The sequence below is a fragment of the Bombina bombina genome, chromosome 1, assembly GCF_027579735.1.
Source record: "Bombina bombina isolate aBomBom1 chromosome 1, aBomBom1.pri, whole genome shotgun sequence".
NCBI lineage: Eukaryota > Metazoa > Chordata > Amphibia > Anura > Bombinatoridae > Bombina > Bombina bombina.
The window spans coordinates 543,545,274-543,573,218 of NC_069499.1; the positions used below are offsets into that span (position 1 = coordinate 543,545,274).

A 27,945-nucleotide genomic window follows, 5' to 3' on the forward strand; every position below is an offset into this window, starting at 1 on the left:
TGATTAAAAGGCTGTCTATAGTGGCTTAGAAACAGCCACACATTTAGAGGTTTAAATGTTATAAAGTATATTAATATAACAATGTTGGTTGTGTAAAGCTGGGGAATGGGTAGTAAAGGCGTTATCTATCTTTTTAAACAATAACAATTTTAGTGTTGACTGTCCCTTTAAGCGTTGCATTGCAAAAAAAAGAAGTAAAAAAGAATGTAATTTAGCACTGTCAGTTTGTTAGCACAATGTATGTTTTGCAAATCAAAGGAAGTTCAGAAATACATCCCTACAAAAGTGTGCTGGAATTAATCTACATGGTTGGTATCCTTTCTTTTGACCACTTAGGGATAAATGTAAATTAAGTTGTGCTCTGATCTAACCAATCACTATAAAGAATTTTATAGGGCAGTGATGGCTAACCTTTGCACACCTGATGTTTTGGAACTACATTTTCCATGATGCTCAACTAGACTGCACAGTGCCTAAGCATTATGGGAAATAGTTCCAAAACATCTGGGGTGGCAAGGTTAGCCATCACTGTTATAGGGTCTTATACAATATAAAAATACTTGAATATGTTGGAGGCAGTCAAGCCTTTCTGATGGGAATGGAAAAAACACAATTTCTAAAAAGGTATATTACAGCAAAATCAGGCAAAAACAAACAAACATGTAAAGTTTTATTTTCCTCATTTAAACATAATATTGGCGATATGTTGACTTTAATGTCCCTTTAAGATTAGTAAGATGGCACAACAATAACATTCTACTTGAATGATACAAGACTTTTGTAAACAACCAATCAAATGATTCAAACAAACGTTTTATGCTTCTCCTTCAGAGCTTCACAAGAGACATCATCATTTTGGTGAAATAGGTTACAAAGTAATGAACTATGGGTTTGTTACCCTCAAATAATAAAATCAGATTCAACTGAGCTAGTTACATAATAATTTATAAGGAAGATTTTTTCCTCAGATAGCTTCAAATAGTACTTGTGCTTTGAAAAAATAATACAAGACCATAGGTAGTACTACCTGGAACTGTTGTAACCTTGTGCGTTTTCTAGGTACTGTGCTAATGAGAACATAGTACAAAAGGAGTATTTTGAAGTTAATAATTTTCTAAATATTCCATTAAATGTAAGATTTTATACCAATAAAAACAGATTTTTTTTAAAAAATTTTTTTTAATTGTTCATAACAAAAACTGTATTTCTCTCAGGCTCTGCCTCTTTAAAGTAGAGTTCTAGTAGTGACATTATTCATTTAAAAAGTGTATACATGATATTGGGAAGAAACAGTGTACAAACACATAGTGACAGAAAGAGGTCTGCATATGTTGAAGCACCTTTGGCAACCAAAGTGTTAAAACAGTGTGATCTTAGGCAAGGCTGTGTGCATGTGAGAGACTTGTAGGATCTGATCTTTATTACTTATCCATGAGAAACTCTTGTGCACATCTAAAATCCTGTCTCAAACCTTGCAGCAAATCCTATAAAGGGAGCATATTTATCTCCTGATGTGAAACACCAAGCTGTTGTCTCCTGATTTACAATGACAGAAGTTTTATAAGGAAAGCTGCTGATTTAGCAGCACAGCCTGTCTTAGCTTAGGGGAACCATGTGGACTGTCTGTAAATTAGGGCAAAGGATTTAAAGTCTTGGATGTTGACATCTACTATTTCCTTTGTGATTCAGGTGCTAATTTAGTCTGCAGAAACTCAAATTATTGTGTCCCTAGCACCAAGCCAATATTAATTATATTGCTTGAGGATCAGCTTAGGGAAGACTTTCCCCGTGGGTGGGACACGCTAGTTACTTTGACTTCTTTTTGACACAGTAATCCAGGCCTCTTCTTTTGGTGATGTGACCAGTTCATACTTTGTCTCCATGACTTGTCCTTTCACAGGAAGTAAATTAAGTTTCCTCACCAGCACGCATAGAAGAACAGTCGCAATCATGTAGGCAAATCTAGGAAAACAGTCACAGAAATAAGTACAATTAGAACCTGGTGTTTAAACAAACAAATAATGACTATACATGTCAGAGTGATAAAAAGGAAAATGGAAAGAGAAATAAAAATATAGGTTAGACACATCTAACTGAATATATGGTGTACAGGACAGAAACTTCTGTTTCCATATTTTACAATGTCTCATTCTCTATATGGTATACCTTATGGCAATCTGTTTGATCCTGGCATAATATATTTACTTCTTTAAAGGGATATATTAAAGTTATTTGTTTATGTATTCTTTAAAAATGATTTACTGCATTGCAAAATACCTACATACAACAAACATTTAAAACTGTTATGCTGCAATAATATATATTGTTTTGTAGGCCCAGTACACCTCTTGAAAAGCCTCTTAAAATGTTACTTATCTTACTTTGTATAATGTGGCCAATTATAAGCATGCTTGTGCAACTATTAACCAATCACTCAACAGCATGTAAGAGGGTCAGGAATCTGTATTAATTTCAAATGCACACCAGCCTCTCTCAGGGAGAGTGGAAACACTACAATTTTACAAGTTAAATTACAGAAAAAAGTATACAAAATAAAATTATGAAATGCACTGCAAAGGATTTGGTTTTAAATTATGAATAATAAAACATCACATGGGGGAAAATGTTGGGTTCAATACCCCTTTTTGCACCTATTATGGATATTATTATACTATTATTTGGATACAATTAGAATATAAACTTTGGTCCAATGGTCACCCTGCCAAGCCAAAATATGCTTTTTAAAAAAAGATATACAATAAAATCCATTAATAAATTGTTTTATTTCAGTTACAGTGAGACCTGCAGAGTGCAGACATTACATATCAATATAAAATCAAAATGTATGCTTACCAGATACGATAAATTCCTTTCTTTCCTGGCAGGAAGAGTCCACGACTTCATTCATTACTGTTGAGAATATCAACACCTGGCTACCAGGAGGAGGCAAAGACACCCCAGCCAAATGCTATTAATTTAAATAAACAAATAATATAAATAAAGGACTGCACATCAGGAAGATCCTCTAATGTTTTGTGCAGTAAGACCGACAGGGCAGAGATCTGACCCTTTAGAGAAATGGAGGATAGACCCTTCTCCAAACCATCTTGGAGAAAGGACAGAATTCGGATGACCTTCACCTTGTGCCATGGAAGACTGCGTTCCTCACACCAATGAAGGTAAGTACACCATACCTTGTAGTAAATATGCGATTGAACGGCTTGCAAGCCTGGATCAAAGTGTCTCTCACCCTATCCGAAAATCCTCTCTTGGATAAGACTAAGCGTTCAATTTCAACGCAGTCACTCTAAGAGAATCTAGATTTTAATGTAGGAAAGGACTCAGAAGATCCGCTCGATAAGGTAACCTCCATGGAGGGGAGGACGACATTCTTATTAGATCCGCAAACCAGGTCCTTCAAGGCCATGATGGTGCTATTAGAATCACTGGAGCCTGCTCCTGCTTGATGCAAGCCACTACTCGAGGGAGAAAGGACAATGGAGGAAAAAAAGAGATATGAGATTGAACCTCCATGGAACCGCTAATGTGCCTATTAATTCTGTCTGAGGATCCCTCTATCTTGACGCATACCTGGGTAGCTTGGTATTGAGACGAGAAGCCATGAGGTCGATTTCCGGAACCCCCCATTTGAGAGTTCTCGGAAAACACCTCAGGGTGTTTTCACCTCCCCTGGGTGAAAGAATTGTTTTCTGAGGAAGTCCGCTTCCCAGTTGTCCACCCCCAGGATGTGAATCGCAGAAAGAAGGCAGTTGTGGGATTCCGTAAAGAATTCTAGACACCTCCATCATTGCTAGAGAACTTCTTGTTCCTCCTTGGTGGTTGATGTAAGCCACAGACGTTATATTGTCTGATTGAAATCTTATATACTGGGCAGAACAGAGCTGGGGCCATGCCCTTAGAGCATTGTGAATCGCCTAAAGTTCCAAGATATTGATTGGAAGAGAAGATTATTCTCTGAACCACATCCCCTGAGCCCTCTTGGGGCCCCAGACTGCTCCCCAGCTTTAGAGTCTGGCATCCGTAATCACAATCTCCCAGGATGGTCTCAAGAAGCAATTGCCTAGGGCCAGGTAATCTTGACCACCAAGAGAGAGAGTCTCTCGTCAGATTCTCCAGAACAATTTGATGAGACAGGTTTAGGTGATCTCCGTTCCACTGCATTAGCATGCATAGTTGTAGAGGTCTGAGATGGAAGCAGGCAAAAGGAATAATGTCCATGGACGACACCATGAGACCAATTACCCCCATGTACTGAGCCACCAAAGGATTTAGGGTGGTCTAAAGGGATTGACATGCTGCAAGCAGCTTGGAACGTCTCTGATCTGTCAGAAAGATCTTCATGGATATTGAGTCGATGATAGTTCCGAGAACTGGGAAACAGGGAACTCTTTTCTAGATTTATCTTCCATCCGTGAGTTCAGAGAAGACACAGAAGAGACTCCGTCTGATATATTGCCAAAGGAAAAGATGGAGCTTGAACCAAGATATCGTCCAGGTACGGAGCCACTGCGATACCCCGAGATCTGTCCACTGCTAGGAGAGCTCCCAAAACCTTTTTGAAAATTCTGGGAGTAATAGCTAAGCCAAATGGCAAGGCTATGAACTGGAAATGTTGATCCAGGAATGCGAACCTCAGAAACTGAAAATGATCCTTGTGGATCGGAACATGAAGGTATGCATACTTGGTCATGAACTGTCCCTCCTGGATCAAGAGAAGGATGGACCGGATAGTTTTCATTTTGAAGGAGAGGACCCTGAGAAACATGTTGAGACATTTTAAAGTCTAGAATTGGGCAATAAGTTCCCTCCTTCTTGGAAACTACAAAGAGGTTTGAGTAAGACCCCCGACCCCTTTCTGATGAGGGCACCGGGACGATTACCCCCAAGGAGAAAAGGCTGCTCTTTTCTTTAGTCTTGTAGACAATCTTGAGAAAAGAAATCTGCCCATTGGGGTCAAGATTTTAACCCTATCTTGTAACCCTGGGAAACTTGGACTTGTTCCAGGACTGGTTGGGTTTCCAAGTACTCTTGGACTGTTAAGGTTTGGAGGAGGACTGAGTCCGCTGAGATTTGTCTGAACGAAAGGAATGAAAATTAGAGGATTGGCAACCTTTACTTCTCGCCCTCTTATCCTGGGGAAGGAAGGCACCCTTCCCTCCTGTTACTGTGGCCTGCCCTGAACAAAATCTTCTCCTTGAATGGCAAAGAAAGAAGTCTGGTCTTAGATACCATATCTGCAGACCAAGACTTTAAACAAAGAGCCCTATGTGACAGGACTGCAAAATCTGAAGCTTTAGCATTCAGACGGACAATTTGCGTATTAGCATCACAAATAAAGGGGTTGGCTATCTTAAGAGCCTTAATCCTGTCCTGTATATCCTCCATGGGGGATTCAACTTCAATTAATTCCGACAACGAATCACACCAGTAAGTAGCAGCATCAGAGACTCAGCTGCCGCCGGCTGAAATAGAAGGCCCATATGTTGGAACATCTTTCTTAGATAGCCTTCAAATTTCCTGTCCATGGGATCCCTAAATGAGGAGCTATCCACTAGGGGGATAGAAGTACGCTTGGCGAGAGTAGAAATGGCCCAGTCTACCTTAGGAATAGAATTCCATAACTCTAAATGTGAGTCAGGGACCGGAAACAGTTTCTTAAAGGTTGAAAAAGGGGAGAAAGCAGTCCCAATCTTTTCCCATTCTCTTAAAATAATCTTCGCCATTCGTACAGGAACTAGGAAGGTTTCAGGAATCTTCTTTTCCTCGTAGACCCTATCTAATTTAGGGATAATATGTTCCTCAGGAAGCTTAGCGTGTGGAATCTCTAGAGTAGACAATACTTCCTTCAAAAGAAAGCGAAGGTGCTCAATTTTAAACCTCAAATTTAGTTCCTCGGGAGTAGGAGATTTCATTTCAGATACCTCTGACTCGGAAAGCTCGCCCTCAGATGCAACAGAGGTTAGTTCATCCTCAGAAAGGTGAGACAAAGCTAGCCAACTCAGACTGATTAGAGGTATTAACCCCCAAGTCAGTGGAACTATGCTTAACCTTCCTCTTACGTTTCCCAGAAATAGGTAATGCGTTTAATGCAGCTGATACAGTAGATTGAAGCTGAGAAGTAAAATCTGTTGGCAAAAAATGACCTCCAGACGGAGATAAAGGTGCACCGCGGAGCACTGCCTGTAACACAGGGTTAAAAGGGGACTGCAGGTGCAGAATAGGCATCTCCTGGACAAGAGTCGTGAGAGACGGAAGGCTCAGAGCGAATAAATGTGCCAGGGGATAAAACAGATTTAGGCCCCTTCTTGGCCTTTAAAACAGAAATTAGCAGATAGAACAAAATTGTTCAGGGTGCAAACCATAGTATCCTCACAATACAAACATGCATTCTTTACAGTGATCACTGAAACAGAACCCTCTGAGGGGTTATCAGAATCCTCCATAGTGGGTATAAGGTCTCAACACCATTAGTGACATTTTTTTTAATTTGTAGCGTGGCACCTCTACCCTCAACCTTGGCTGAGGTACTCACCACCTCCTAGCTAGTCAACCTGGACCGGAATGAAGTCGTATCTCTCCCAATGCCTGCAGCGAACTATGTATGCTGATCCCTATGCAGGAACAAACTTCCGTCTAGCCGAAGAGAAAAAATGCACACGGTCACATGGTGCACAATTCAGAAACCACCCCCGCTAGGAGATAAACAGTGCAAAGCTAAATATCAGCTGCATAGCAGTATAGTGGCCCCTGTAGGGTAAGGAAAATTTCCAAACTGCCCTACATCAGCATGAATGCCCTTATCTGTGTCCTCATGAGTCAAAAACCCTTACACACGTGCTCTGGTTGGCAAGGAGCTAAGAAGCACATATAAAATAGCTCCAACTGCTCAAAATAATAACCTTCTTAATAAAATGTATTAAATGTCCCCAGATCTGGAAGAGGAATAAAAATTATCACACTGTGAACTATTTGCTTTAATGCCCCTATAACCTCAGGGGAATTTGCATCCCACTTGGCATAATCTCAAAAAGTCAAATAAAGGCCTTACCCTCGTGGATCAAAGCTGTGGAGCTAGACCAGCTTCTCAAGGTCTGACAGTCTCACCAAACACATCTGACAGGAACCTGAGAAGGGAAAAACAGTGTAAAATATTAATACTGATTTCCCAGGAGGTGATAGCTTTAATCCTTAGATAGTGGTCAGAGATTGTTCCCTGAGACATCTAGAAGCCAACTTTCACCACAACACTCACTGAGAGGATTACATGGTTACTCAAACACCCCAGTCCACACTTGAAGGTAAAATACCCATTAATGGACTTTCTCTGTCATCCTCCTATAGTGACAAAAGGCAAAGAATGACTGGGGGGATAGGGGAAGTGGGAGGGATATTTATAGCCTTTGGATGGGGTGTCTTCGCCTCCTCCTGGTGGCCAGGTGCTGATATTCCCAAAAGTAATGAATGAAGTTGTGGACTCTCCCTGCCTTTGGAAAGAAAGAAGAAATTTGCAGAACTGAATAGAAGAATAAATTAATAAAAGTAAATGTTACAGTTTTAGACCTTGTATATGATCAAGATCCTTAATCCAGAAATAAATATGATTCAGTTGGCATCTGTAAATTATAACACTATATTGTATACAATTGCAGCTCACAATAACTTTCAATATTATGGAATTTTGATTATTTGCATTATATGTTGTAACATTGACTTTCAAACTAAAAGGCTGGAAAATGTCCTATAGATGTGTAACAGGGATGGTCTATTAATAGCCTGAGGGCCACGTGTGGTCCACTGAAACATTTTTTTGTGGGCCCTGGGAAAAAGCAGATTAAAAAATGTGTGGACACAAGAAAATAAAAATCTAAAGATGTGTGCTTTTGGGTGGCCACAACTCAAAACAGCCCTCTGGATGGGGTCAAAGCAGACAGAGTTTATCCTGCAACTCTAAACCTGGCCCTCCACGACCAGACATTTTTAGCAAATATATTATTTGTGTGTTTAAAAGCCATAAAGTTAAATGTGGCCTTAAGGCATCCAAAATATTGAGCTGTAGCCATTGCTGATGTATAACATTACCTTAGCTCTGGACATTCCTGGGTTCCAGAAAATCCCAACAAAGCTAGATTCTGCAAGGCTGAGTCTTCCTCAAAACGATCAGGATCAAACCTGGCAATACACAAGAGGTGTCTGTAAATCAAGGATGCTCAAACTGACAACAGTTTAGCGGAGTCTCTATATGCTAGTATTTTATTCATAAGCTACTCACGGAGTACAATTGCAGCATCCCTACCTATAATAATCATAAAGAACCGCTAAATTCTTACAGCTCATTTATTAGTTTCACAATTACAGTCTTGAATTGGAGATATTGGAGAATTGCTTTAAGCTTAAAAGTTTTTACAAAAATCAAAACAAAACACAACTTCTAACTATAATACATTTTTTTTTAATATATGCAGATTTAAAGTCTGAACAAGAATGCAGATGACTAATCCACAGCAAAAACGCAGAGATCTTTTGTTACCTGTAGGCGGATGGCCAGGCTGTATTGTCTTGTAGCACCACGCCAAGGGCATACAACACTAAAGTCTACAAGAAGAATTTTGTTAATTCAATGTATATTTTTTGTACAACATGAGGCTCTACATATTTTTTCACTCACTTGAGAATCAAAATGCTGAGGGAACAACAGTCTGCTAGCATTGCTGGATATTCATTTACATTTTCTATGAATCTATTACAGTGAGGTTAAACTACAATGTTACTCTAGAACTGTAGCTCTGAACCAAATCTCATTTTCACAACAGAAGTATGCAGCACTGAGTTACTGCAGCTTCACGCACTTCTGTGTAAAACATGGTGCTTATCTCAAGCTCTCTACAAAGCCCAAAAAGCAAATAATGTAACCTAGGCTTTCTCCAAAAAGCTGCAAATGGAATAAACCAAGCTTACAGAATTGTTTTTTTTGGCCTCTATAGAGAGTGTAACTCATATGCAAAGAATAAAATCACATTAGGTCTAGTTATTGGTCTTTGTTTATTATAGAGTACATTACTCAGAGAACTGTTCTAAGCAGAGAGAAAAACATGATATACATTTATAATAGGTATACTGTATATATATATATATATATATATATATATATATGTGTGTGTGTGTGTGTGTATTAATGGATATTTATTTTTTGGATGCAACTGAAGCAATCGAATATTAAAATATTTTTTTCTGTTTTGTTAGAACATTATATTTATTTAAATCAAATTTCCTTTTCTTACTACAAACTCATAAGAGGGTAAAAATAAAGAGCATACGGCATTGCTACTCTTTATCAAGATTAATCAGGTCAGCTAATCAGGAGCAGCATATTTGCATATCCTCAAGTCGCTTGACAATCTTCAGCATTGAGAGAAATCACACAAAAACTTTTTGTTAACATTATATTGTAATGTAGTTGTGTCTTCTTCACATTCAGAACCCTGCTTAGAATGATAATCAGCTCCCAAGCTGAAATTATTTCTTCTAAAATTCTTTGAGGACCTCACATTACTGACAAGACATCTTAGATAATCTCATTAGATCAGAGGTTTTTTTTTCCTTAAAGGGGCAGTTTACCCCAAAATTTTCTCCCTTTAATTTGTTTCCAATGATCCATTTTCCCTGCTAGAGTGAATTAAATTGTTTACGAGTAGCTCCTTTATCCTTATTTCGGCATTTGAAATAGCTGATTTAGCCTGTGGTATCCCAACCTATACTTAAAGTTTCTATACTTGAGTCCAGACTATTGAATAGTCTAAGTAAACACAGTCAGCAGAAGAAATTACACTCCCAGTGGGGAGTATGATAATTAAATAAGAAAATGTTAATTTCCCATTGTTCTCTCTAAGTATTAGTCTTCGGTTTACAGACAGATAAGGAAGCATGTGTGTGTACACAAAATGATAAAATAAGGAACTCTGATTTTACCTAAAAACTCAACCCATTTTAATAGGCTGTGGTTTCAAAGCACAAAACCAGTTATTTTATATACACAAATGAACCTGATGCACGCTTTACTCTGCAGCTGGTATAACAAGTCATTATAAACACATTAAGGGAAAAATCCATTTTACAGTATACCGTCTTTTTTCTTTAAAATATAATGTATAACAATCTTAAAAATCTAAGAAAATAAAAATGTTCATCCTTTCACCATAAGCAGGCCAAGCTATTTTTATTTTATTATAAAAGAGTTACAAGTAATACATTAGTTAACTGGCCCTTGGTCTGATTATTTCATTTAGTTTATTCCTTACCTCTTTAGGGATGACGTACTGATCTACTCTGCCTTCAAGGTCTTGGAGTCGGGCACTAATTGGAGTCAGGCGTGCTGTACGTACTGTTTCACATAATATTTGCCGACAGTAACTATTGTGAAAGAAATGAACAAACCAAAAATGTATAACCAAATGCCCATTATTTTAATAGTAACAGAAGTTGCATTTTGATTGCAGAGTGCATCCTACCGCATTTAAAGAGATGCTTATTTGGTTTTGTGTTTTTGATGATCTCCACGTTGAACAATTATCAACATAATAGTAGTAAAAAAAGTGTGTATCTCTAAAAACAAAAGCCATCTTATTTGTTAGGGTATAATGATACTTTATACTAAACATATTTTTTATGAAAAATAATCCCTATTATCACAAATTCCTAATTCAATGCTGTTACCACTCTTTCAAGAGTTTTCTCAAGTCATTAAAGGGACAGTCAACTGCAAAATTGTTATTGTTTTGCACAACCAACACTGTTATATTAATACACTTTTTACCTCTGTGATTACCTTGTATCTAAGCCTCTTTTGACAGCCCCCTGATCACATGGCTTTTTATTTATTATTTATTGATATGCATTTTAGCCAGTTAGTGCACTGTCATGCAAAACCCACGGGCGTGAGCACAATGTTATCTATATGGCCCACATGAACTAGCACTCTCCTGTTGTGAAAAGCTGATACATTTATAGGTTTAAATGTTATAAAGTATATTATTATAAAAACGTTGGCTGTGCAAAGCTGGGGAATGGGTAGTAAGGGTGTTATCTATCTTTTTAAACAATAACAATTTTGGTGTTGACTGTCCCTTTAACTAGAAAACAATAGATACAATTTACAGACAGGAAAAATAAGAGGGTTATTTAAATAATTTCACTTTTTCCTCTTGTTTACAGGAGTTGTCTTATACTCTAAGATGAAGATGTTAATTCCCACTTATATACACTGCTCTAGTAGAACTAAAAATTACCTTAGGAAAACATGTTCAGTGATATCGAACACAATGAGGTCAGAGAAACAAATTGCCTACATACTACAACAATACTGGGTAGGCGATTTGAGTTAGAATCTCTCTAACACAACAGATTCACTCGATGATCACAGGAACACAATGTGGAAATGGGTTAAGCACCTATTACTAATGAGGGACCTCATGCACTTAAAGGGACACTGAACTCAAATGTTTTTCTTTCACGATTCAGATAGAACATGAAATTTCAAGCAACTTTCTAATTTACTCCTATTATCAATTTTTCTTCGTTCTCTTGCTATCTTTATTTTAAAAGCAGGAATGTAAATCTTAGCAGCCAGCCCATTTTAGATTCAGCACCATGGATAGCGCTTGCTTATTGGAGGCTTACATTTACCCACCAATAAGCAAGCATAACCCAGGTTCTCATCCAAAAATGGGCCGGCTCCTATGCATCAAATTCCTGCTTTTTAAATAAAGAAAGAAGAAAAATTAGTAATAGGAGTAAATAAGAAAGTTGCTTAAAATTGCATGCTCTGTCTGAATCACAAAAAAAAAATTTGGGTTTAGTGTCCCTTTAAAGGAACATAAAACCCAAATGTATTCTTCCAGGATTCAGACAGAACATACAATTTTAAACAACTTTCCAATTTACTTCCATTATCAAATTCTTTGCTTTCTTGTAATCTTTTGTTGAAAAGCAGTAAGGTAAGTTCATGAGTGTGCACGCGCCTTCTGCACTGTATGGCAGTTGTTTTGCAACATAGTTATACAAAAGAGCATTAGGTGTCAGCGCTATATCCTGTCATGTAGTGCTCAAGACATGTGCACGCTACCTATCTAGATATCTCTCCAACAAAGACTAGCATAAGAAGATGCAAATGTGCTAATAGAAATAAATTGGAAACTTTTTTAAAAATGGTAAGCTTGGTCTGAATTTTGAAAGAAAATGTTTGGGTTTCGTGTCCCTATAACAGCAATTGATTACTAGCAAAGAGCACCCAGAAAAAAAATATGTGGGATACAATCTAGAAATCTTCCACTGCTCTGATTAGAGGGACACAGGGTCTATCTTTTTCATCACCTAGCATATAGCTGGAAGACTAACTTAGCACCAGAGTTGTTTTTGTTGTTGTATTTTTTAAATACATTTTTACCCCAAGGCAGAACACTGTGCGATCTGCGATCTGTGTTCTTATAGCAGAAACTGAAGGATCTCTGCAGAAAGAACAGCAGTGTCAGTTAAAAAAATATATTTTTGCCTGCACTTTTAATTTCTGCTGCAGGTGTCACTGTTCCATTCTTTCCTCTCACTTCCTGATCTTCAGTGCGGTACAGTGAACAGCACATTGCAGAAAAGGTAAGTCAGGGCTTAACAAATGTATTCTAGGAGTGTAGGAGCCAACCAAAATACAGATTTCTTTTGTTCTTTAATAAGTGTGTGTGTGTATATATATATATATATATATATATATATATATATAGTGTGTGTGTGTATATGGTGTGTGTGTTTATTTGTGTATGTATATGGTGTGTGTATATGGTGTGTGCATATATGGTGTGTGTATATAGCATGCACGTGTGTGTGTATATATATATATATATATATATATATATATATATATATATAGGGTGTGGGGGTGTGTGTATGGTGTGTGTGTATGTTGTGTATATGGCGTGTGTGTGTATGGTGTGTGTATGGTGTGTGTGTGTATGTTGTGTATATGGTGTGTGTGTGTGTGTATGGTGTGTGCATATGGTGTGTGTGTGTGAGTATATGGTGTGTGTGTGTGTGAGTATATGGTGTGTGTGTGTGTGTGTGTGTGTGAGTATATGGTGAGTGTGTGTGGGTGTGTGTGGTATGTGTGTATGTTGTGTCTATGGTGTGTGTGTGTTTATGTTGTGTATATGGCGAGTGTGTGTATATGGTGTGTGTGTCTGTGTGTGTGGTGTATGTGTATGGTGTGGGTGTGTGTATAGTGTGTGTGTGTATGGTGTATACACAGGCTGTACATGAACCTGTCCTCATGCACACCGAGTAAGGGCAACAAACACAGCAACACCAGCTTCTTAAAGACACTGCAGAAAAATGTTCACTAAAAAAAATCTTATTGCAGAAAATGAAAAAAAGTTCTGCCTCTGGGCATTTTTATTGAACTTTTAAAAGAAGTGGTTACATAATTATGATTAAGTTTTAAATAGGAATTATTTAGGTAATGATAGGAATTTGTATTTAGATTTATTTAAATTATATTTAAGTTAGGGGGTGTTAGGGTTAGACTTAGGTTTAGGGGTTAATACATAAACTGGGGGTGGCAGATTAGGGGTTAATAAATGTAGGTAAGTGGCGGCGATGTTAGGGACAGCAGATTAGGGGTTAATAATATTTAATTAGTGTTTGCGAGGCGGGAGTACAGCGGTTTAGGGGTTAATATGTTTATTCTAGTGGTGGCGATGTCCGGAGCAGCAGATTAGGGGTTAATAATTTAATTTTAGTGTTTGCGATGCGTGAGGGGTTTAGGGGTTAATAGGTAGTTTATGGGTGTTAGTGTACTTTTTAGCACTTTAGTTATGAGTTTTATGCTACAGCGTTGTAGTGTAAAACTCATAACTACTGACTTTAGAATGCGTTACGAATCTTGACCGGGTAGGCTGTACCGCTCACTTTTTGGCCTCCCAGGACAAGCTCGTAATACCGGCGCTATGGAAGTCCCATAGAAAAAAAAAAAGACTATATGCAATTTGCGTAAGTTGATTTGCGGTACGGCCAAAAAAAGAGTGCGGGACAGCTGTACCTACAAGACTCGTAATACCAGCGGTAGCAAAAAAGCAGCGTTAAGCCTCATAACACAAGACTCGTAATCTAGCCGCATGTGTTTTACCACACAGATAATCTATTCTGGTGTGCTATTATTATTTAGGAACACATATATGTAGAATAAGTTCTGATGCTTGTGAAAAGAAAAGCTTGTTTTAGTATCAAATAACGCTTAACAAACTTTCACTTAATATATTTGTTTCTAATTCTTGGAAGTTCTTTGTTAGCTTAGAGGAAAATATATTTAAAGAACATATGGTCAGTTGCTTCAAAAACAAAAGGTTTTGTGCTGGTCTCTCACAAAAAGTACTAACATTGAGGTTTAAAAGGGACATTGTATTTAACTTTACTCTGTTCCATCTAAAGAATTCTTAAAAATATATTCCAGTAATTTATGTTATGAAAAACGCATATTCCTGTGCTGAATAAACCACCTTTTCCATGGGAGCTGTTGCTATAACCCAGTGAGTAACAGATACATAAGTAGCAGTTATACACAAACATGCACATCCTATTAGTTATACTTCATATCTAAATATTCTATCATCAAGATCAGCTCTTAAAGGGACATAACACAATTTCTTTTTTATTTCACAATTTAGAAAGAGAATGCAATTTTAAACAATTTTCCAATTTACTTCTATGATCTCTTGCTTCATTCTCTTGATATCCTTTGTTTAAAAGCATATCTAAATTGGTGGCTGCACATAGATGCCTCATGTGATTGGCTCACCCATGTGCGTTGCCCTTTCTTCAACAAATGATATCTGAAGAATGAAGCAAATTAAATAATAGAAGTAAATTGGAATGTTGTTAAAAATTGTATTCTCTACCTGAATCATGAAAGAAAAATCTTTAGTTTCATGTCCCTTTAACCTTTTTTTTTTTTCCAGGCAAAAATATTTAGGTGCTATGTACCTTTAAATATAAATGGTTGTAGATTTCTAAAAGCAACTTCAGCATAGTTAGAAAAAACAGCACAAAATAAGACTACACAAATAAACATTACAGTCCTTGAGCCGAACCGGTCTTGTGAAACATTCAAACACCATCAGAACAGAGCTCATTCTCTGATAACATTTTTTAAAATAAATATAAAATAAATAAACTTGCACTAACCTGAGCTGTTCTATTTTATCTATAGTGATAGGTCCTTTTCCAAATACCCGTGTCACTTCTTTGTACAGCTTGTCCTGAGCTCCAGCTGACGTTGTCAGGAAATAAATTGCCCATGTACACACTAGAAAATCACAAACCAGCCCACAGTTTAGTGACCACCTTCCTGGCTTTTGCCCAAAATATTTTATCTGCTTCATTCTAATTTAGAACAGAAATGTATTTTGGCTAACATAGTTTTAAAAGAAAGTATTTAAATATTATGAAGCAGTTTCTTACATGAACGTGAGAGCAATAGTGAAAACGCATCTGTACAAACTACAAATGCAGATTTTTTTAGTTAAAGGGACACTGAACCCAAATTTGTTTTCTTTCGTGATTCAGATAGAGCATGCAATTTTAAGCAACTTTCTAATTTACTCCTATTATCAATGTTTCTTCGTTCTCTTGCTATCTTTATTTGAAAAAGAAGGCATCTAACCAATTTTTTGGTTCAGACACTGGTCAGCACTTGGTAGGTTAAATTAATCCACAAATCAGCAAGAACAACCCAGGTTGTTCACCAAAAATGGGCCGGCATCTAAACTTACATTCTTGCTTTTCAAATAAAGATACCAAGAGAATGAAAAAAAAAAATGATAATAGGAGTAAATTAGAAAGTTGCTTAAAATTGCAAGCTCTATCGGAATCAAGAAAGGAAAAATTTGGGTTCAGTGTCCCTTTAATGCTTTTTGCACCAAAACTTCATATCGTATCCAGTTTTATTAGGTCATTATTTTTTTATGGACAAAAATATATTAGTAAAAAAAACAACATAACAACATGACTTATTTAAATGACAACATTATGTAAAAAATAAATACATGCATTAAAAAATGTACTAATTAGAGAGACAGTAATGTCAAAATGTACGATGTTTTGAAGCCTCCTAAGCATTTATGTACTGTGTCCTAGTGTAAACGCAAAGTAAATTTTAATATCCAAAATAAGATTTCTGAAATGTATATAAAATAAGTTTTACCCTGTTTGCGTTGAGACTCCTCCCAGACGCTACTTCCTAGTTCAGCACTGTTTGACATATAGAGCGGTCCCATCCGCTATATATATGTAACTTTGAAGCACGCCCCCGAGAAAAACTTTTTCTGCGCATGTGCTAATATTTGCTCATAAATTAATTAATCCAGCTCTGAGCGCAACTTACTTGGATCCAATTGATGTGTTTTCCTATATTGCCAATGAGAGCGCTATAGAGCATGCAGGTCACCTGATCGCGCATCTGGACTTAATAGGAAATATTAAGTTTAGCGCATGCGCATAACCAACGCGTGACATTTAAGAAAAGGGGGTGAACGCCCGTCGGGGGGGAAACAATGATTGGGAGACATAAATTACATGAACTGTCAATCAAGAAGGCAGTATGGCGGGCGGAGGAAGGGCGCAAACATAGACAGGATTAAAAAGGTAAAATTTGGCATAATTAATTATATATAAATAAAATAATGAATTAAAGCATACCTAATTTTAAAAAAATTACTATGGCGTTACCGGATGCACTAGAGTTTACATTCACTTTAAATGAACTTGCGAGAGAATGGAACTTTAAACATCTTTCCAGTTTACTATTATTATCAATTTTGCTTAGTTCTCTTGGAATCCTTTGTCAAAGAGTAATCCTAGGTAAGCTCAGAAGTGTCCAGGTGTATATAGCTATTTGGTAGCAGTTTGCAACAATGTTTAAAACAATGTTATACATAGTTGGTAACACTGATGCCATAAAATACTAAATACACTTTTCTCTTCAACAAAGGATACAAAGAAATAAAGCAAATCAGATATTAGAAGTAAATTATAAAATTGCATGCTCTATCTCACTGGTTTTCAAACCAGTCCTCAGGCCACTCTAACAGGCCACATTTTGAGGATATCTGAACTGGAGCACAGGTGAAATAATTAGCCGATTAGTAAACATGGATAGTTTACCTGCTCTCACCCAAGGTAATCCTGAAAACCTGGCCTGTTGGGGAGGCCTCAGGACAGGTTTGAAAACCAGTGATCTATCTGAATCGTGAATGTTTCATTTTGACTTTACTGTCCCTTTAATGCAGGTAAAAGCTGTGAAGAAATCATTTTTAACATGTAAGTTGAACTATTCCATACACCAGTATGATGAGAAATTAAATTGTAATAAGTGAAAAACAAGAAGTCTCTTTATTGACAACAATTTATTTCTGCCCTGGTGAAGAGGTGATGAATAGGGATGGGCGAATGTTTTGCAATATTCAAAAAATGAAATTAATTTAAAACACATTTGTTCGTTTTGAATGTTTGTACAACATTTTAACATTCATTAAATGTAATAAAATGTAATGTAATGCTTTCTTTAAATGTAATATTTTAATAACTTGATTCAAATTAAGTAATATTCGAATTTGAGAAATTCAAAATCAATATATTTGTAATAGTATTTCTAATGCTCTCTTTTAATGTAATATTATAATTAAGCAATATTCGAAATAGAAACATTCAAATTGATTTATTTGTACTAAATTCCCTACTACATAAACGATTGAACTTCTGAACAGCAATTGTTAAATCGAATGTTACATTTGAAATTTCTAATGTGTATATTCGATCTAATTACTGTATGAACATTCGAAAATGAAAGGAACATTTGAAAACCGGAAATAACATTTGATTACCAAATTTTAATGGATTTTCATTCTTATCCACATTAAATTGTCCAAAACGAATGTCCGCAGGACTATTCGTTCTACCAAACTAATAACACTTTCAGCACATTCGCCTGTCCCCCTAGTGATGAATAAGGGAAGTACACATTCAGTAAAAGAAAATACATCAAGCTAAAGTAAATATGATAAAAAAGAGAAGCCAGTAACATTTTGAAAAGTAATACAGCCAGGAATGTGTAATGTCATTGCCAGGTAGGATTTAAACAATTTTCACACTGCACATTTACAAAATCTTATATATAGCTGCAACAAACGTGATGCGATTCCCTTAAAATGACTTTTTTTTTTACAAATATACACCTTGCATAATAACTCCTTCATAGCATGTTAATTTTGTATTTTTAGACATTTTGTAGCTACCCTTTAATTTAATGCATAGAGGTTGCAGCCTGTTGCGAGTATCATGGTTTCACTAATAGTGAACACAGACTGCTCTTATTGTCATTCAAGACTCTTCGTGTGTCCTACTGGAACTAGAGTCAATAAAAAGAATTACCTGTGTGTGCCAAGATGTCACTAAACAGCATCCCAGGTGCAAAATATAAAATAGTCACAAATGACATTAATAAATCCATGCTGGAAAGAGAACAGAGCAATATAAAGGAAAAGAATCTACTCCAATTAGCATAAGGATGGTTATTCTTCCCCAGAAAGTGCAGCATATCATTAAACAGAAAAAAAAGTGAGAGGCAGAGTCCACAAAGCTGGTCTTTGAAGTGAGAGAGAAACGTAATAACGTTTTTACCAACAAAGCCATTAAACAGGTGGTTTTAAACAAAAAAAGGATTAGCCAAGCCAGAATCATTTCAGAATCAATGAGAATATCATGTATTTTGTAGGGTCAATAAGAATAATGAAAGGCTTTGTATGTACAGTTGTATAACAGTATTGGTATCATGGTAAAAAGTTATATTAACAGATAAAAACAAGAAGTACAGCAATTACATTGCAATTTGGAGATATCTTTAGAAATAGTGAGGTTTATTGAGATGGAATTGCTGAATAGAACAATATTTATACTGATTGCATAGCACACATGGGCCATCTCACTGGAAAACTCATTGGCAGGCAAAAGTTGTCAATAAAATGCAACCCCCGCAGGCACTTAGATGATCTATTAAACGGCTTTCTTCTACTTTTCTATTTAAAGTAAAATATTAAGCAAATGTATAGGTTGCAAGCGATTCATATCTTAAAGGGATATTAAACAGTTAATACTTGCTAGACATAATGATGTATTCAAAGCCAACATCAGCCTTAGAATAAGATTTAGATTTATTTTTACAATTATATTAGTTGCATAAGTGTTGAAGATACAAGTATACATTTTTTATATATATAAAAAAAAATTTAGACATTTTTTTGTTTCTATAAAGCACTTTAGTGTAATGGGAGCCACCATGTTTAAACTTTAAACTTGTTTCCCCCTTATCTATCTTTCCTGCTGAAAACAATTTGGGACAAATATAAAAAGACTATGTAAACAAGGTTGTGTGGAAACCCTGTTAGATAATTACATTAACAATTCTATGTTCTACACAGCCTTGTTTGCACTATCTGCTTTAATTGCCTGTTTTAGATCTGTCCCTAATTGTCCTCAGTAGAAGAGATAAAAAAAGGGAAACATAAGTTGAAACATGGCAGTACCCATTACTTTATAGAAACTCAGTGGAGTTTAGAAAACCAACACATTTTAGAGTTAAATTACTGGAAAAGGAGAAAAATATATAATGAAACAAATAAATAAACAACAAATGTATATTTCAAAGTTTAACTACACATAATGAAACATTTTATATCACATTGTACTGTTTAATATCCCTTTCTTTTCAGATTTTAAAGGAGCAATTCACAAAAACAAAAAGTTTACAAAGGCTACACTTTCTTTTCCTGTGAGAAATATAGTTCATTCTTAACTTTTTACATTTTAAAACACAATCAAAATCATTGTTTGGATTTTTTTAAACTTTTTTTCCCCCTCAATAATGTATTGCACCTTTAATATCTTGGAAAGTTTTGCTGGCATTCATACGATATTCATGCCTTTATCATACTGTTGTTTGAAGTGTTTTACTTACAGTTAGCTGTGATCACACATCCTGCCAAGGAGAAGATCATACTGTCTTCAAGCACCTATAAGAGGGGCAGTTAACACAATTTAATTTTCATATTAAAGGAACATGATATCAACAAGTTGAAACATTTGAAAGTGATGCAGCATAGCTGTAAAAAGCTGACTAGAAAATAACACCTGAACATCTCTATGTAAAAAAAGGAAGATATTTACCTCAACATTTCCTAAGTATTCACACCCCACTGTAAAAGGAATTTAGTCCCAGGACTGGCAAGGGAGTGTGCATGTGGCCTGTGCAGGCACAGTCATCTTAGTTCCCTATTCAGTTTAAGGAAGTTTACTGTAAAATCTCACAAGATTTCAATGAAATATGAGATCTCATAAGATCACAGCAAAGCAATGCATAACCTCAGCACTGCTGATGCCGATTGGATATTGTTTTTTTATTTTAAGACCTCCTGCTGGACAGCAGCTGAAGTATAACTGTTACCAGAGCACTTACTCTTGTAAGCTGAAGAAATTTTGAGATAAAATATATATATTTTTTAAATAGAGATGTTTAGGTGATATTTTAATGTCAGCTTACATTCCTGCTTTTTTTAACCCTTTCAGTGCTAACCGTTGCAGAGTTTCCCACTCCGGTGCAAACGACGGCCCAGAGCCGTCACTAGCACTCTCCCACCTTGAGGGAGATCTGGGGGCTCCCACCCGCTCCTACCCTGGCAATCGGGCCTGTATAGTGACAGGCATCTCCGGGGCTTCAAGTTATGCGCGCTGACGTCACCACGCAACTTTATTTAAAAATGACAATGTTAAGTATAGGAAAAGGGGGCATGCTGCTTAGAAGCCTGTATCTCAGGCATCTAAGCAGCAACAGACCCCCATGACCCACCGTTGCAAAGGTAATATCCTAACCTTTCCAACAGTGTAAGTCTTGGGGATCTAAAAAAAAAAACCTTAAAAAATAAAAATAATTTAAAAAAATAAAAAAAAAAACCTTAAAAGAGCTTAGCACCCAGGTGGGAAAGTGCTTAGCACTCAAAGGGTTAAATAAAGATACCAAGAGAAAGAAGAAAAAAAATAATAATAGGAGTAAATAAGAAAGTTGCATGCTCTATTTTAATCATGAAAGAAAAAATGTGGGTTTCATATCCCTTTAAACAAACTGGCAATGCATTATTGGTCTAAATTTGAACACAACTGCTGTGCCAGAGTGGTGTGGCATATGTGCATAGCTGCCAATTACCAGCTGTGTTTAGCTCAGGTTCTGTGTGCACTGCTGATTACAAGCCGACTAAACCCTTTGTGGGGAGTTGAATATATAGTTATTTGCAAGCAATATGCAAGTGGCCTAATGTATTTAAGTATTTTATTATTGCAGCTTTAAAGGGACAGGAAACCCCAACATGTTCTTTCATAATTTGGATAGAAAATACAATTTTAAACAACTTTTTAAATGCACTTATCTTATCAAATTTGCCTCATTCTCTTGTTATCCTTTGCTAAAGGCACATCAAGAGAACAAAGCACACTTGAAAGTAGAAGTTTCTTAAAATGACATGCTCCTATCTGATTCACACAAGTTTTATTTTTACTTTCCTATCCCTTTAACTGTATTTTCCACGGGTATTGTATAGAACATTTTAAGCCCCAAAGGTTTTCTTAAAGGTACAGTATACTGTAAAATTGTTTTTTCTCTTAATGTATTTCCAGTGACTTGTTATACCAGCTGCAGAGTATTAATTGTGTGAGAAATTGCATTTTCGGGTTTATTTGTGTATATGAAATAGCTGTTTTTGTGCTTTGAAACCACAACCTATTAATATGGGTTGAGCTTGAAGGTAAAATCAGATCAGACCAAAGCCCAATACAAGTATAGAACTTTCATATAGGTGGGGATACCACAAGCTAATTCGGCTATTTCAAATGCCGAAATAAGGGTAAAGGAGTTACTTGTAAACAATTTAATAGACTCTAGCAGGTAAAATGGATCATTGAGAACAAATTAAAAAGGAGAACAATTTAACTTAACCTTTAACTAGGGGTATAACTAAACCTCACAGAGTTTCAGGGCAATGTCTGTAGAAACTCGCTCCTCATTTCAACAGCATCCCTTCCAAAGCACTGCTAACTCTGAATACTTCTATTGTACCACCATAAAAGCTATAACACATAATCTGCATTCCTGAATAACAACAGATACCATATTCCTCTAAATGTTTTAACAAGGTACGTGGGTCCCCTAGAAGGCCGTGCGGCGGCCCCATCTTAGCTAAAACCCTTGTAGTTACCCTTGTTATTTCTGTTACCACTTTTCAGAGTTCCTACTTTTTAAAGGTAATGAACCTGTGCCTCGCAGCATATAACATATCCCCCAAACAAATACGACAAGATAACCATTTTGACTGGGTCTGACAAAGGGCAGCATGTGTCTGTAATAATCCGATGGTATACAGAACTGCTAGGTGCAGTTTCAATATTGGAAGGGAGCATAAAACAACTGTGAGGATTCAACTGCGCTAGACACCTCCACATTTTATCCTCATCAAACCAAGGCAATTATTCTGTTGAATATATAAGAGCCACAGATGTTCCATGTCCAAAAATTGCTATTTTCTAAGTATTTGTCAGCTTTAATTGAATTCATTGTTATCATCTCTAACAAGCTGACATTGTGTGCAAACGGATGATCTCTGACTCACCTGCTTGTCACCGATGTTGCCTTGGAGTAAAGAGTCAATGAACACATGCCTACCAGGGTTCTTTCCTTTGCGCTCCTTAATAGCTTTCTTTAGCACTGTTTCCATCTCCAAAAGAGCTTCAACAAAGAAATTAAATGTTTACGTATTGTTTTATATTGTTGTACAATATATAGAAACAAATATTAATAGCTGAGAATCTTATCTTTCAAGCAGCTAATTAATCCAATTGTAAAGGGCCATTATAGTGGAAAAAAAATGACATGCTGGTCTCAAGCGGAAACAAACCCTGACCCAATCAGCAGCAGCATTATTGCTGCTATATGGTGGGACTACTGCTGCTGATTGGCTTAGCGTCAGTTTCCATTTGGGACCAGCAGTTCTCTGTAGCTCCAAAGTGATACTATAACTGTGTGTTTAACCCTTTAGTGAAGGTTAAACACCTAATTTTTCAGCGTTGCTAGTGATAAAATTAGAGCATGTTATTTCCCCCTGTAATGTCCCTTTAACTTTATGGCATTGAACAGCAAGTAAAACAGTAAATCAAAATTCTGTTTTCAAACACAGGCTACAATTATATGAGAACAACATATATACTTTGTCAGATATAATACAGAAAATAATTCTGTTCACAAAATGTGAATCCTATTGTTCTCTCCATAAGAAACCCCTGCTTTATTTATCAATTTACTGACTCCATAATATAGATCAACCTGTAGTTGGCAAGGTTATATAAGGTAAAGCACTCAGAGTATGTATGTGTAAGGATAATTATTTTATGATAAAAAATAAAAAAGGTACACACACTTTTTGCTTGTCTCTTCTTATTCAGATAACTGGTGTTACATTTCTGACAATGTAAAATAAAGCAATGGGTGTTATAGTGTTCCTTTTGGAACAATAAATGCATCTGACTTGAAATCGAATAACCTCTTATATAAACATGTAGCAACAATATACCTTATTCAGTTGAATATATAAAAAATACAACACACCATCTTCATAAAGCTTTTTGCGATTCACACTTGTCTCTATCGATCCATCCAGGAAACCTTTTCCAATTTCTGCCCAAATCTCACAAGAAAAAAAAAAAGTTAAATTATTGCACACAGTATGGATAAGGCATAATTGCAAGGGAAGAAAGCATAGTTATTTTCCAAACTAAATCCCAACCAATGTACTAAAATTATTACAAATACCTTGGGTGTCCAATGAGAATAGTAAAAGGTAGGTTTAAGGGACACTGAACCCAATTTTTTTCTTTCATGATTCAGATAGAGCATGCAATTTTAAGCAACTTTCTAATTTACTCCTATTATCAATTTTTCTTCATTCTCTTGCTATCTTTATTTGAAAAAGAAGGCATCTAAGCTAAGGAACCAGCCAGTTTTTGGTTCAGTACTCTGGACAGCACTTGTGGGTGAATTTATCCACCAATCAACAAGAACAACCCAGGTTGTTCACCAAAAATGGGCCGGCATCTAAACTTACATTCATTTACATTGCTTTTCAAATAAAGATACCAAGAGAATGAAGAAAATTTGATAATAGGAGTAAATTAGAAAGTTGCTTAAAATTGCATGCTCTATCTGAATCACGAAAGAAAAAAATTGGGTTCAGTGTCCCTTTAACTAGTTGAATAATTATTAAGATAGGCTTATTTCTAGAATGAGCAACATGTGTCTCTGGACAGAAAACATCTTGTAACTACAAAATGTTTATGCACCTTGTTTGCTGCAATGGTTTTTCAATTATTAAACTCCACCTACCACTATCTTTACTTGGAGTAGCCAATACAGACTTGAGTCTGGAGACAACAAGGCTTGCCACTTTCATTGTATGAACAAATGCTCCCCTCTTAGGCTTCAGCAGAAATGATAAAACACCAAACTGCAAATTAGGGAGAGACTTGGGACAAGATTAGGGTTGTGAAGCCTGCCATGTGGTCTATTAGTTTTCAGGACTATGAAACACACAATAAAAAAATACAATTAAAAAGGACCTCCCTACAGTCTGAAGACATACATAATATAGACAAGTACCACATGATATAGACAAATACCAATATGAAGGGTTTGGTGAATGCTTCTATTGCACCTCTTGAAGAAACTGTATGTCCATTTAAATAATCAATTGGGTAAGAAAATGATCATTTGTCCTGCCAATACAAAGCAAGAACTGAACTGTTGTTGGAGATGTGCATTTTACCAGGAGCTAGACTTGCTGAACTTGGACACATTGGATAACCAATAGTAAAGCATATGTAAAGGGTTGATAAGAATCTATGTTTTATAAGAGTAGAATGAGGTGTGAAATGCCAGCAGTTTGCAAGAATATCTAAATCAAGGGGAACACATTTATGCCAGACAGGTAATCTGCCCATTAGTCCAGTGAACATTGTTCCTTCCTTGCCCTAAGCCCCGTTATTCCATTACTCACTGCATCATGGTTCCTTCGGAAGTGGATCACCTCGCGCTCATCTTCAAAGCTGCTCCCCATAGCGGTCTGTGTAACAGATTTCATGGCAAACCCAAGCATGTGTTGGCAGAGTGGCACATGCTGTGATTGTGGATACGAGCTCCATTTTGCTAGTAATTCTTCAGACAGCTGCAATAAATTGCCTTTTGTTTGATGTGATGTACAGTATAGTAAATTAATTTCAACATACATATTTTATCAAATGTTTTTCTTTTTAATCTGACGCTAAATTAATGTGGTAAAATACCTTTAGAATAATGCTGAAGTTGCTCTGAAGGGACTTGTTGATGCCATTCTCATAAAGTTTTTTCCGTATGTGACTCTCAGCTCCCTCCCCGATGGCACCTGACTGATAACCCAACAAGGATTTCAGCATCATTTGAAAAGGATCAGCTGCAATAAGGGAGAAGGAAAAACAATAGATTTTATGTTTTCCTAATGCAATTTTGTCACAGTAACTCAATGATGATACTTACAAGTCTTGTTAGGGTTAATGTGCTGTCTCAACAAGTCAAGAGAACCCAGACTGACAACCAGGCGACGACCAAACCAGAAAGAAGCAACAGGACCAAACTTCTCGTGCAGGTTAACTAGAAACTCATGTAGGCTCCCACTGCTCACAATATCCTGTAGATTCCCATCACTAAGAAAGTTGAAAGACAAGCTGTGACATAATTTTTAGGTGTAAAAAGCTTATGAATGTCATTCAGGCCATCTCACAAAATGGATGGAGAGATCCGTATGGGTCTAGGTGTATATTGATGTACACTTTTAAAAAGTCATACTAATTTATTCTAAAATGATTTGCTTTTCCATTTGTGCCCCATTTCTTGTATTGAATTGTAGCGTTTAGTTATACATAATGTTTACATGAGTTTTACAAAAACAAAATATAATGAACATATACAATATGGAAGCAAGTGATTGGCAGAGGCTGTGCAACAGCAAATCTAAGTGGCTGACTGGTCATGTCCAGCTCAGAAGCTGAAACAAGGTTAAGCACCGAGTTATCAGGGGTCAGTAATGCAAAAATTGCATGCTCTAATAAATCAGAACATGTAATTTGTGCATAAGAACGTCTCCTTAATGGAACTCCAGACAGACCAACTAGTAGTCAATGATTATCAATGGCATCCATAAACGTCATGGCTTTTCTGTGGCTTTTAAGTCAAGAAGATACAGTGCTAAGTACACAACTGTTCATTCATTTATAACAGTATGTTCTGCAAACATTTGATCCGAAGGAAAAGTGTTACAGTTAGCATTGCAAGGAAGTTTGCTGAATACATTTCCATGCCGGTTATAATAATAATTTAAAGAGAATGGAGCCACTTACTTCTCCTCTGTAGGGGTGAGGCCAGGGATTCCACAAGCTTGTCTAGAGGACTTAAAAGAAACCATACTTATTATAGATGATAACAATATTTTTTTTAATACCTATATAAAACTAATCTATCTATTCACTCCCTCCTTGCCATATGCAAAAACCAGTAACTTCATACATTGAAACTAAATATTTATTACCCATAGTTTATGGTTCCATTTTACACTGGTTACCAGACACAGATTAAATGCATTGATGTGCAATGTGTTAAACTTTCCTTGGCAGCCAAGAGGACCATATGGCCAACAGACTGTCCCTACATTATCACATTCCTATTGAAGCATATGAACTTTTACATTTGCCCTAACATCAAGACTCATTTTAAACTTCCACTACCTGTTGATTAATATTTAGTTTAGATGTGAGCCGCCATATTAAACAGTCCCAGCTTCCTCTCTTACCGGGTAGAGATATAGCACGGCCCCAACCAGGATAAGGAGAAAGGTGATGGCGAAAATTGCAAAATCCAACATTCTATCCCCCGTAAAGTGCCACACCAAGCCACATAAGAGACTACAGAGCACACTCAGCCATCGACTACTCTTCCTGACAGGCAAGAACAATCGAACCCGGAAGGGCAATTGAAAGCTGTTTCATACGTGTTGTACACTGTGGTGTCCCCTCTTATTCTGCTGTTGGTTGGAGAACAATGAGGTTGTACTTCTGCAGTCACAGTTTCCAACACTGTTGTAAAATTTTTGATACGTAACGATTGTAGGAATAAAATCCAGTACTACATACATAATTATCAGCAGCGTTGATTGTACTTGAAATTTGTTTGTAGAGGTCTAATTGTGTCTGGAGCTGTAGTGAGACTGTTATCTATGTGCGACAAGTTTGCAGCATTTCAAAACACTGCACCTCTGTTAATCATTGAGGAAAAGATGATGACATTTTATTAAAGCAAATAACTGTAGTCGTAGACAGTATACCTCAGTACAATATGATTATTAACACCTTGCCTTTCTTATGGTACTCAAGTGCTTGTTAAGGAATATATTGCTGCACTCAGCCAGGCATTTAATAAATAGTGTACATCATTGACATCTCTAGAAGCAAAGTGATCCGGGGACCTTGCAACTATCAGATATGTTACTATTAAAGGGACATTAAACAGTATGGGTCCGACGTGCTAAAGTTCTCTGGTTTGAAGAAATTATCCAACGCTAAATATAATGCTCAAAAAGAGTAATTCGTCTCAATGCCACGAGTTTTTAATCATATGTGTGCGTTTGTTACTCCAGTAGCTCATTTATAAATATATTTGCTTTGAATACACACTTATTTCTAGCATTTATTTACATTTCCATTAAGAACATTATG

At 36.4% G+C, this 27,945-nt stretch overlaps 2 protein-coding genes across 4 annotated transcripts in view; one reads left to right on the forward strand and one right to left on the reverse strand.

The window, feature by feature from the left end:
* Positions 1 to 657: 657 nt before the first annotated feature.
* LOC128645587 (cytochrome P450 20A1) lies at positions 658 to 27,254 on the reverse strand. Its single transcript, XM_053698671.1, has 13 exons — positions 27,024 to 27,254; positions 26,575 to 26,624; positions 25,715 to 25,881; positions 25,486 to 25,631; positions 25,200 to 25,367; positions 23,756 to 23,834; positions 22,764 to 22,879; positions 20,066 to 20,120; positions 15,241 to 15,361; positions 10,317 to 10,428; positions 8,549 to 8,613; positions 8,101 to 8,190; positions 658 to 1,962 (listed from the first exon to the last, which is right to left on the reverse strand). The coding sequence occupies exons 1-13, from the start codon at positions 27,093 to 27,095 to the stop codon at positions 1,803 to 1,805; spliced, it is 1,401 nt and encodes a 466-aa protein (XP_053554646.1). The 5' UTR covers positions 27,096 to 27,254; the 3' UTR covers positions 658 to 1,802.
* LOC128645588 (alpha-aspartyl dipeptidase) overlaps positions 27,188 to 27,945 on the forward strand; it is a 128,183-nt gene continuing 127,425 nt past the window's right edge. For all 3 annotated transcript variants that reach the window (XM_053698672.1, XM_053698673.1, XM_053698674.1), the window contains exon 1: positions 27,188 to 27,276. The gene's annotated coding sequence lies outside the window, so the exon portion shown is untranslated. The remainder of the gene's footprint in view (positions 27,277 to 27,945) is intronic.

Bases quoted from the DNA above. Each gene is read 5' to 3' on its own strand.
- LOC128645587 (XM_053698671.1), bottom strand. From the start codon at position 27,095: ATGTTGGATTTTGCAATTTTCGCCATCACCTTTCTCCTTATCCTGGTT. The intron at 26,625-27,023 runs GTAAGAGAGGAA...GTTTCTTTTAAG, and splicing joins CCGTGCTATATCTCTACCCG to TCCTCTAGACAAGCTTGTGG. The intron at 1,963-8,100 runs GTAATGTTATAC...CTGTTTTCCTAG, and splicing joins CAGGAATGTCCAGAGCTAAG to ATTTGCCTACATGATTGCGA.